This window comes from Macrobrachium rosenbergii, chromosome 25 (assembly GCF_040412425.1).
Source record: "Macrobrachium rosenbergii isolate ZJJX-2024 chromosome 25, ASM4041242v1, whole genome shotgun sequence".
NCBI lineage: Eukaryota > Metazoa > Arthropoda > Malacostraca > Decapoda > Palaemonidae > Macrobrachium > Macrobrachium rosenbergii.
This window is the reverse complement of record NC_089765.1, coordinates 11,981,034-11,993,533: the sequence shown is the minus strand read 5'-3', so window position 1 is coordinate 11,993,533 and position 12,500 is coordinate 11,981,034. Positions and strand designations below refer to the sequence as shown.

The 12,500-nt window shown below is 36.6% G+C and overlaps 1 protein-coding gene across 1 annotated transcript in view; it reads right to left on the bottom strand.

The window, feature by feature from the left end:
• Window positions 1-1,875: 1,875 nt before the first annotated feature.
• The window catches only part of LOC136852324 (uncharacterized), a 202,924-nt gene continuing 192,299 nt past the window's right edge, over window positions 1,876-12,500 (bottom strand). The window contains exons 3-6 of the mRNA XM_067126873.1: window positions 9,036-9,182; window positions 6,982-7,102; window positions 6,499-6,582; window positions 1,876-5,871 (exon numbers count right to left, since the gene is read on the bottom strand). Of these exons, the coding sequence (XP_066982974.1) occupies window positions 4,964-5,871; window positions 6,499-6,582; window positions 6,982-7,102; window positions 9,036-9,182 (1,260 nt within the window). The 3' untranslated portion in view covers window positions 1,876-4,963. The remainder of the gene's footprint in view (window positions 5,872-6,498; window positions 6,583-6,981; window positions 7,103-9,035; window positions 9,183-12,500) is intronic.

The window sequence follows — 12,500 nt, the reverse complement described above, 5'->3', positions numbered from 1 at the left end:
GTAGAAAAATAATTCTAGCTTGTATGCCTTTCACTTGCAAGGAATATTTTTTTTACAGGTGGAGAAAAATAATTCAAGCTTGTATACCTTTCACTTACAAGGAATAATTGTTTACAGGTGCAGAAAAATAATTCAAGCTTGTATGCCTTTCACTTACAAGGAATATTTTTTTTACAGGTGCAGGAAAATAATTCAAGCTTGTATGCCTTTCACTTACAAGGAATAATTGTTTACAGGTACAGAAAAATAATTCAAGCTTGTATGCATTTCATTTACAAGGAATAATTGTTTACAGGTGCAGAAGAATAATTCAAGATTGTATGCCTTTCAACAGGGAATAATTGTTTACAGGTGCAGAAAAATAATTCAAGCTTGTATGCCTTTCACTTACAAGGAATAATAATTGTTTACAGGTGCAGGAAAATAATTCTAGCTTATATTCCCTCAAGCTACGATTAATAATTCATTGTACTAGCAAAAAATGATTAACTGAAATGTTAAGAAAAGGCTCATTAACAAATGGGTAATTTTAGCTTGTCTGCCTTTACGTTACAAAGAAAAATTTTTCAAGTACAGAAAATGAATTAAATCAACAAGCAGCCAGTGTCCCGATAGCAATGGCGTGACGCCCCCCCAAAAAAAAGATATTTTAGTATAATTATTCTTCACCCCTCTTTTTATTTAAAAGTGACGACGAACTCGTAACACTATCAACTGTAACATTATCAAGATCGATATTATTCATACGAGACTTCGTCCTCCTCCTCCTCCTCCTCCTCCTCCTCCTCTTCCCCGATATATAGGAGAGAAACTATTAGTCTAGAAAAAACCTTTTGCATAAAACAGCCTGGAAGGCCCCAAATAGAAAAAATGTTCTCCTATGCTCTCTACATGCTGTGGTGGTGGTGAAAAGTAGTTCATTCGTTTGTGTGTGACGTGGGTCCTTTTTTTTTATTTTCTTCCTGTGTGCAGTGACGTAATTCGAAAAGTTTTATTTTTTTTTTACTTAGAGCGAATCTACAAAGCGGATATGAAAGAGAATTATTCTTATTTATTTTTTTTTATAAGACCATAATTTTATACGATTACATACGACTTTATTATTATTTTATTATTACATAATTCACGAAGAGGGTTTGGTTGGGAGATTTCCAGCCAGGGATGTTCAGTCTGCTCTGAACGAACACTCAAGTTGCTGTTTGGGAGAAGGCATGGAAGACGAAATGGGTTCATGTAATGGGCGTCAGGACTGCATTGGGTAGGACTGTGATGGGTAGGGCTGTGATGGGTAGGAAAGAGAGTGCCAGGTGTACTAATGAGGTCATTGAGTAATTATCTTTTGAGTACATTAGTGGAATAATTGAATTTACTTTAAATGATAAAGGGCAATGTAAAAAATAGTATATATATTATATTATTATATATATATATATATATATATATATATATATATATATATATATATATATATATATATATATATAAATATATATGGATAACTGAATCACGAAGATATGGAACGTGATGAATGTATAAATAAAGGCAAATGGTACGAAGGAAAAAGTGAAACGACGGAGTGGTTGCGAGGCCGTTCGACACACGATCCTTTACTAGCTAGTAAAGGACCACGTGTCGAGAGGCCTAGCAACCACTCTGTCGTTTAACTTTTTCCTTCGTGCCATTTGCCTTATTTATATATATATATATATATATATATATATATATATATATATATATATATATATATATATATATATATATATATATATATATATATATATATATATATATATATATATATATATATATATATATATATATATATATATATATATATATATATATATAAATTATATATATATGTGTGTGTGTGTGTGTATATATATACAGTGAAACCTCCATTTACGTGTTGTTCATGGTTTGAAAAATTTGCACATATCAGCCATTATGCATAAGATATGGTTTTGAAAAACAAAATTATGAGGTGTATAAATAACTGATACAAAAATTCATATACTCATAAAACATAGTTAACACTGGCCAATATTAAACTGATCAAAATTAGATCTCCATAAGGAAAGTGAACGTTAGTCGTTCAGCTGTTAAGTTTTATCGATCTGTCTTCCTATCCATCAACATAACTGCCTGTAAATGAAAGAAAACTACTACGTTTTTGTTAAACTGAAGTTTGGGCACCTCATAGAATGCTGGGAAATGGAGCAGTTGATTATGTTGTTATCAGGGTTGCTAACGACTCCAAAGGAATGCATTAAGGAAGGGGAGTTAGGTTGTGGTAACTAATTGGTCATATTTACACTTTGATTTGAGCCCTCAGTTACTTTTAGTTTTATAATTTGTAATTCACAACATTCACTTTGAATTTGAAAAGGGATTGATTTGATTGCTCTCAGACCCCTCAGTTTAGAAATGCTTTGTTCCAGATTGTACTGGATTCTATGGTAGTAACCACTCTCTTGTATTATTCTGAAATGGCAGTCTCTCATGGGAAACTGTTTATTGTGGAATGACACTGATTACCTTACATTAGAAAAGTGGAGGAAATTATTGTTAGATGAAAGTTTGATAGGACTCAAGGAAGGCCAACAAGGTTAAGAAATTCAGAGTGGGGTTCATTTCATCATGATGCACCTAGTTCAGATGATGGCAGGTAACAAATAATCAAATCTAGCTTAGTGTAAGGTTTAAAGAGTTAGGAACGGGTGAGGGAGAGGCAAATGAATGAAAAATAGCACCATTATTAGCTTTATAACACATAGGTACGGAAACAGCTTCAGACACCCGTGGTAAGAAATCTCCTAACAACCCCCTTCATACAAGTGTATGGTCTCAATATTTCATCATTTCTAACCTTGAAGCAACTGCATAAGCATTCTGTCATGTGCATTGAGTGATTAATGGTAGTAATGGAAGCATTTGTTAAGAGTGAACATCCTGTGAACAGAGCTGTTTGTTAAAGTCGGCCTGCGAACTTGACTCGTGTCTTCAGGGAATGCTACAGCTAAAGGGTTAAGTCCGTAAGACTTAATCTAAGCCTTATGGACTTAATTCAAGTCTACAAGACCTCACCATCATCAAATCAGTTTTGGGGTACCTTTAGGATAAGCTGAAAGGGTAACTTGGTGGGGGAGAGGGTCGTGGCCACTAAACTACATCGTATGCTGAACAGTGGTTTTGGGAAAGCTGTGTAAGGTTACTGTATAAGTTTCTGATAAACTGACAGGTTTACTAATCAAATGGTCATTTTCAGTGCTGAGCTGAATCTGACTTCAGTAATGATGATTCTGACAACCCACATCTTTAAAACTTGAAAAAAGCCACAAATTGGTGAACGGTTATCTCTAAGAAATCCACTGACAGTCTTGGGACGTCATGCTCCATCTTCAGTGTGGAGACACATTGAAATGGACGCATGACGATTCAAAATTGTATGCGGATTTCTTAGATATATTTGCTCTCCAGTTTGTGGGTTTTTTCTCAAGTTTCAAAGTTCAACACAGATCTGTTATCATCAACCCACATCTTTGTCTGGCAATAGCTTTTATTTAAGTTCAACCAGCTGGTAACGTTCAACAGACAACTCCTGTTCAATGGATAACACTCCTCTCTATGTCATTCCAACCTATAACAACGACGTGGCATTCGGTAAATATTGGAGATAACCTGCGGAACGAAACGTGGGTGGAAAAAAATATAATGTTCAAAAATTTGTCGGTACTTGTACAAAGTGCGAAGCGTTAAAAATTCAACAGATGTAAAAGCTTCACAAATTTTTTTTGCAGACTAAGTCTAACTTGGCACTAATATGTAACCTCTTCTTCTTGTTTTCCAGATGTCTCGCCTTAATTTGATATTGCTTGTCCATGAGTTTGATTGATCTAAGGTAGCTTTACAAAGAAATACATTGTGATTTTCAGCCAACTTAGAGAGAAAGTACAATTTTGGGGCACCTAATTTGAAACAACTCTTGGCAAAGGATTTACGAGTCAGATTGAAAGGATAAATTTATAGAGTTGATAGATTTGGGCTCTTCCAGCCTTTTAGTATAGCTATTATTGCCAAGGATTATTTCCTTACAGAAACAGAAAATTTACAATTTTGTTGAGTGAAATGGAGTTTTGCATCTGTTGTGATCACCAGGTACCATGGCTTCCACATTCCACCTTGTCCTTGTAGCACGTCCCTCCTTGTCAGACAAGGAGCTCTTCACCTAGTGTGGGTTTCACAGTTCGCCGTCCCTGCAAACGCTTCTTATCTACCTATTGGCCAGCTCTTCCTGTTTAGAAACGTAAGGTGCCTCCTCATCGAATAAGAAAGACCTTACAGTTAGTGAGCAATCCACCTGAGCAACTTCCTTCCATATTTGATTTCCTTATTGCAGACCTTAAAACTTCAGAAGAAGGCTTTACATTCTAGCAATGCATGAAAATATGCATTAATATTTATAGTAAAAGTAAAAAAGGAGGTATATATAATGCACTTTATTCTAATCATATCAAAATAATGTCAGAGACTTTCTTCGAAGCAACCATTCCTGAAGCTTCTTCGGGAATCTGGAGAATGTCGTTTGGGAATTTGCCACAGATCGGGCAAATTCGGGTTTCCTTGTAGCGTAATCAACCCACATGTTCTGAGTAGCCGCATGCTTATGGTTCATTTCAGTCTTGCGGCAACTTTATCTGAATTCATAAGCATTTATAACTCACTTTTAACTATCAACAACCACATAGCAATTGCCAAATCCACTTGAGACCTTCACCTCAATGTTTAGTGAGAAGACACAGTATTTTCATAGGCAACCAAGTACACACACTCAAATCATTTAACCTTCAGCCGTCACATTCTTTATTGAACGCTACCTGATCGTTCTTCTTTTTCTTTAATTAGGAATTAGGAACAACAACAATAACAAGCCACTAGTCCTGCATAGTTGGGATGGTGGGTGCTACAGCGTCGCTATGACCACGCCGCCGTGCTCACCCGACCCTGACAGAGCTTTTAGTCGTGAGGTTGCCCCAAGCCTGGGCGAAATAGAGCCAGGCTTCTTCGGGGAAGCACCGTGGTGGCGGGGAGAGAGCGTCAGCTTCTTCGGCCCCCCCGAAGACAGCTTGGAGAACTCGCCCAGCCTAGGAGCTGGCGCTAGTCTAGGGGAGCTCCTGGGCGAGTTTCTCAGTATCGACTTCTTCTTCGGCGAGAAGTCCTCACTGTGGTGAGGGGAGTAACTAATGGTTTCGATTTGGTCCTCTTTCAGTATGGGGATGCCCCCTCCTCCACCTACGCCTCCTCTCCCGCTCATTATGTTCCCCACGTCGAGCTCTTCAGGTTCGAGACGAGAAGCTTGTTGTTGCTGTTGCAAATGGCGGTAGCTACGGGCACTGGGCTGGGCCCATCTCTCCTCAGTCTTCGCAGGGGTCACGCAGCAGATGGGAAACAGCTTCGAGGTCCTCGCAGCCCCGTTCCTGACGGGCGTGGTGGGCGCGAGGCTGTCGATGGTCGCGGCGTTCGTCAGGAGCGTTTCACTAGCCAGGCTCTCCTCCTCCGACACTTTCTTCCTGGGGAATCTCAGCCCACTCATGAGTTTCTCCTTGTCACACTTCTTCACTTTGCCCGGAGGTTCCAAGGCGATGCTGACGTAGAAGTGAGCCTCTTGGCGGGTGCGGGACATCAGGACGCCCCTGTTCTTGTCGGGTTGCTCCTTCTCATTGATGCTCGGCTTCACGTTCAGTCTGAACTGGCCTCCTATGTTACCAGGGGGCCAGTATCTCGCCACCACGACGGTGCGGCCGTCAGTCCCGCGGGCGAAGCCGATTCCGACGGCTCTCGTTGATTCCCAGACCACTTGAGAAAAAGGACCTGTGAGATAATGGAGGGGTTTTAGTGATGTCAACTTTTGGGTAGTGATGATGACATTGACAGTGATCCTTACTAGGCAGAATGGTAGCAATGGTTGTGTCAATTGAACCTAAAATAGAACAGGAGCAATATTTATGTCAACAGAATGTAAAATAGATAGAACAGAAGCAACAGTAATGTCAACAGAATCTTAGAACAGGAGCATTAGCAATGTCAGCAGAATCTAAGATAGATAGGACAGAGGCAACAGTAATGTTTACAGAATCTATGATCGAACAGAAACAGTAGATTTGCAACAGAATCTAAGATAGACAGAACAGGAGCAATAGAAATGTCAAAAGAATCTAAGACAGAACAGAAGTAATAATAATTCCGACAGAATCTCAACTTTTTATATATTTTGAACAAATATAACTTCATGATACTCATCGTATTAATACCATGATAATCCAATTGACATATAATCAAATAAGTGAAACACTCCTCTAAAAGTGACCACTCACGATTCTCAAAGTTTGTAGAGAACATTTCAATACATTACTTAAAAATATCACATTTATTATCGTGAAGTTCCAGACTTCAGGTAGACTTTAATGTAGTCAAAAGTAAACTTATTAAGTGTCTTACCAGCGTGGGCAAGATCAGCTGAGCCATTCACGTTGTATTTGAAGGTTCTACCAGTTTCATACCAAGCTTTGGCCACGGCACTACCTGAAAAGGTGAAAGGGAAGTTAATTAGGCTATAATAACCTGTAGAATAAACATCTACATGTAGAGTGGTAGTAAGAAATGGAGAGAGAGAGAGAGAGAGAGAGAGAGAGAGAGAGAGAGAGAGAGAGAGAGAGAGACTGTAGAGTAGGCATCTCCAGGTAGAGTTATCGAAATGGGATCTTTCTGTAATATTGAGGAGAGAGAGAGAGAGAGAGAGTAATTTTTCTACTGTAAATATATGAGTATATAATACTTTTAATATACTGTCTCTCCTGAGAGAGACAGAGACAGGAACCATTCTACAACAAATATAGATATAAACAGCATAGTTACAAATACCAGTAACACCCAGATGTTAACCAGACAAGACATAACCAGATTAACCAGACCACTACTTACCAGATAATTCATTTTTGGTTAATGAGGTAAATATATTCTCGCCACGTCCATACTCAGAGCTGTATTCCAGTAGGCTGTAGTGAGCTAGTCTGTTGGCCCAAGTCTGTGCCTCTGTGCATAGCTTAAAGAGAGCAAACAAGAGTTAGTAGGTATCAGAGGTGGTAGGACTATCGTTTCTGCTGCTATAACTATTATTTCTATGACTATCATAGTTAGAAATGGTCAGATCACTGTGTCTAGCCTTGAGGAAATGGTATTCAGTACTGACAGTTTCCCAAGAAGCCAAATTTTGGCTTTAAAACTGAAAAAGTACCAGGTCTACTGAATCCAGTCTTGAGGGAATGGTATTCAAGACTGACATTTTCCTAAGAAGCCAAATTTAGAACTGTAAACAGAGCCCGTGAAGAATAATGAAGAACAGTTCCTGTGAATGTAAAAGAGACAATCTTCATGTGGTCACGAACTTCATATATTTTTTGAAAATAACAAAAGGAAAAGTAAAATAATAGTTTTTCAGCAAAATATTGAAAGAATTTCTTTAAAACTGGTGCCATAGTGAAATATTATCATTTATATTGATTAGAAAAGTACTCAGATATGCATATTATTCAGACTTAGAAAGGTTTATAGGCTGAACTGTGGAATCTGATAATCTTGGTTGATTTCATAGGCAAATAATAAAATAATAATAATAATAATAATAATAATAATAATAATAATAATAATAATAATAATAATAATAATAATAATAGTTAATAATTATTATTATTATTATTATTATTATTATTATTATTATTATAACAGTTATCATTGCTGACAATAACTGCCTCTTCTGTGGGTAAAATGATTAATTTTTTAAAGAAATTGGACCATTTTTTTATGAAAACTAAATTATTCCATTTTTTAAATAAATCAAGCAACCATTTCAAAATAATGCACAAATTCATCTCGAGTCGTAAATAATCAAAAAGAATTTAGTTTTTTAAAGTGTCAGAAATTCTTTTCGAAGGGCTAAAAAAAACTTTAGTGTCAAAAATAGCAGAGGTTTCCATTTTTATCCTTTTTTTGGAGAATGAAAGGAAAGTCCTTTTTCAAATCTAAGTAAAAATAGGCTTGGTACAAAAATAGCCCCCTTCAAAAAAAATGTTTGAATATTTGTTTTTTCAATGAACCAGTCTGGTTGCTTTTGTTGTTTTTTTCTTGTGTGGTAAAAACTTCGAAGGCTAAAATAGCAAGTGGGGGTGGGTTTTTGTTCTTTTCCAGGTGGTGAAAAAATAAGTTACCTAAACAGTGACATTAGTAAAAAAAAAGTGTCTGCTCCTGGTCAGAAACTGAACAAATTGTCTCGCATAGGGGGTAAAGAGTGTCCTCACCTGGTCAGAAAGTAAACAGACTGTCCTTAGTAACCTGGTCATGAAGTATCTTTAACTGGACAGAAAGTTAACAGTGTCCGCAGATGGTCAGGAAGTCAACAGTGTCCTCACCTGGTCAAAAAGTCAGCAGGGTGACCTCATCTGTTCAGAATTTAGCCATAATGTCCTCAACTGGTCAAAAATTAAGAAAGTCAACGAAAGTGTCCTTACCTGGTCAGAAAGTCGGCAGTTTCAAAACAGTGTCCTTACCTAGCCAGAGGGTAAACAACAGTGTCCTCACCTGGTCAGAAAATGAACAGACTCAACAAAAGTGCCCTCACTTGGTCAGAAAGTCAGCGGTTTCAAAACGGTGTCCTTACCTAGCTAGAGGGTAAACAAGTGTCTTCACCTGGTCAGAAATTAAACAAAGTCAACAAAAGTGTCCTCACTTGGTCAAAAAGTCAACAGAAGTGTTCTCACCTGGTCAGAAGTTTAACAAAAATGTCCTCACCTGATCAGAAAGTCTACAGTGTATCCAAACAGTGTCCACACCTGTTGAAAAGGTAAAATGAGTGTCTCATCTGGTCATAAATTCAACAAAAGTGTCCTCAACTGGTCAGAAAGTCAAAAGAGTTCTCTCGCGTGGTCAGAAAGTCAACAGAGTTCTCTCACCTGGTCATTAAGTCAACAGAGTTCTCTCACCTGGTCAGAAAGGCTGAGTGGCGGGGCATTGTGTAGAGAACGAAGCTTGTTATGCTCCCTGACGCAATCTTGCACGAACTGACTTCTCGTCCAGTCGACCTCTCCGGTTCCACGGCCCAGGACACCCACACCTTTTCCAGACCACACCTGGAATGTAAAGAGAGAATCAGTTTCCAGACTACACATGGAAAATATAGAGAGAATCAGTATTTAGACCACACATGAAATGTAAAGATAGAATTAGTTTCCAGACCACACATGGAAAATAGAGAAAATCAGTATCTAGATCACACATGGAAAATGAAAAGGGAATCAGCTTCCAGACCACACATGGAATGTAAAGAGAGAATCACTTTCCAGCCCACACTTGGAAAATAGAGAGAGAATCAGTTTCCAGACCACACATGGGAAATGAAGAGAGAATCAGTTTCCAGACCACACATGGAATGTAAAGAGAGAGTCAGTATCTAGACCACACATGGGAAATGAAGAGAGAATCAGTTTCCAGACCACACATGGAATGTAAAGAGAGAATCAGTTTCCAGACCACACATGGAAAATGAAGAGAGAATCAGTTTCCAGACCACACTTGGAAAATAAACAGAGAACTAGCTTTCAGACCACGCCTGAAATGTAAACAGAATCAGTTTCCAGACCACACCTGGAAAATAAATAGAAAATCAATTTTCAGACCACACCTGGAATGTAAATAGAAAGTCAGTTTCCAGATCACATCTGGAAAGTAAAGAGAGAATCGGGGCATTGGTTTTATTTAGGTTTTTTTTTGAATTGAAATCTCGCCAGAATTTTGTCCTATTCAATAATATTTTTTTTTATGTTTTCTGTGTAGTGATGTGTCTTAAGAGTTTATTTTATATTAGGTTTTTATTTTATTTTCTAAGTTAGGTACATTTTGTAGCTGATTTTATACGTATTCGAACGCTTGTATATAAATATATGTATGTGTATATATGTACAGTATATATATATATATATATATATATATACAGTATATATATATATATATATATATATATATATATATATATATATATATATATATATATATATATATATATATATATATATATATATACACACACGAAATCTCATACGATTCTGATGTCCACAAGAGATGTTCATTCAACTCTGCATTTCAAATATAATTCATAGAGTATTATGTTAATGTGTTTATGTGTATGTTTATGTGTTTGTGTACTTATGTATCTGGAGTATGCATATGTATATGTATACATTCACGTGAAAGAAGAAAAAGAAAAAGAAAAAGAAGACTCTTTCCAGAGCAAGTAAGTAAAGTTGGGGCATTTATATAACCTCAGGTCACCTTCTTAGATGAGTTTCGTAATGAAATTTTTGAACTCCAGCCCCGAAGCCTACAACATCAGGCAGGCAGGCTCTATAGAAGAAGAAGAAGAAGAAGAAGAAGAAGATGGAGAGAGAGAGAGGAGAGAGAGAGAGAGAGAGAGAGAGAGAGAGAGAGAGAGAGAGAGAGACTAGCGAGCATTTTTAGTGGAGGAAAACTGGAATGCAGAATTTTTAATCGACACTCGTTTAAGAACCGTCTACTGAATTTACAAGAGAGAGAGAGAGAGAGAGAGAGAGAGAGAGAGAGAGAGAGAGAGAGAGAGAGAGAGAGACCCATAAACACTTAGAATGAAAAAGAAAGTTGAAATGCAGAACGTACAATCGACTTGCGTGTAAAAATCCCTTAAATTAAACGAACATATATTAATCCGAGCTTCGTCTTAAGATTTGTAATTGATCCCTCCTAGTTCGGCGTTTGATTGATGGGTAGATAAGGAAGACCTGAGAGTTGATTAATGGAAGGTCACAGGGGAAACACGATCGACTCCATTATGACGATCGAATTACTTACTGATCGAGTTACCGAGTTCAAGACGAAATAGTTTTATTGTTGGTGGTTTATTTATTGACTTATTAATATATGTAGCGTTTCCCAAATCCCCCCAGTTATCTCGAATACTGAGTCTCCATGAAGTCAGGAAGACTCGGTATTCGAGATAATTGGGGGAATTTGGGAAACGCTACATAAATGAATAAATAAATAAATAAATAGTTAATTTGGAAAATAAATAAACAAATAAACAAGCAAATAGGTAAATAAGTAAACAAGCTGCTGCAACCCCTTTCGTTTCTTTTACTGTACCTCCGTTCATATTCTCTTTCTTCCATCTGACTTTCCACCCTCTATAGCAACTGTTTTCCTCCTATTACACCTGTCAAACCTTCTTACTGTCAATTTCCGTTTCAGCGCTGAGTGACCCCATTGGTCCCAGTGCTTGACCTTTGACCTAAATTCTATATTTTATTCCATTCTGTAATTACATAACTTTATCAATATATTTTTACTTAATCAATTTATATATTATGTTAAAAATAGGTCTCCAAGTGATTATTGAAAAGATTGATTGGAGATATCTCATTAATTAGATTAAGACAGTTGTATAAATAATTGTCTTAATCTAATTGATGATACATTTCCATTATTCTGTTTTATTTGGAGACCTGTTTTGAAGTAACTGAGACTGTTCATTGACGAAAATGCCAATTTATGAGTTGATTGTCAAGTTAAAATCGATTGATAAAGTTATGCAAAGCAATCGAGTGAATTTTGGAATCAAATGCCCAGTGGAAAATCTCCTTCAATCTTTGTGTCTCGAATGCCGATTGTGACTCGATAATTACCAGCTAGAATGTGATATATCTTCGCACACGCTCAGTCCTCAGGAATCTTTGTATCCTGACAGGATATCTAGAGGAATTTTGCTCCCAATTTCCCTAATTGTAAGAGGAAGGAAGCAGCGGCCATTAGGTAAAGTATTTATGCTTTAATCTCTCGCCATTTTGAGTTTTGGTAGAAATTTCAAGATGGTGGCCGAGTGGACACGTGTTTTCCATTTTTCATTTCGAATTTTATGACTCGAAATCTTTAATTTTTATATTTATTTAGTTGTTATAACAGTTGTTGTTGTAAATATCACTCCGAGTGTTGTTAATATTATTATTATCACAGTTTCTTGGGTAATTTACACACAGGTATACATGCAATTTTTTATTTTGACTATCAAGGTGAAAATAATTGCTTTATTTATTATTTTTCAGTTATTATAACAGTTATTGTCGTAAATATCACTCAGACAATTATTAGTGTTATTACCATCACAGTTGCTCTGTTTAGACAATTTATGTAGACGAATACAGGCAGTTAAAATGCCGACGTATATTTTGATGTCTATGCAAATTCCAGAGTTGTACGAATTGCAAACACAGACTGTGTGCGTCAGTATATTCATTTTGGCAATAAGACCCACCAGTTTATGGAAGAGAATACTGTACATTATTATTATTATTACTATTATTATTATTATTATTATTATTATTATTATTATTATTATTATTAAAGAGCAAACCATTCATATGGAA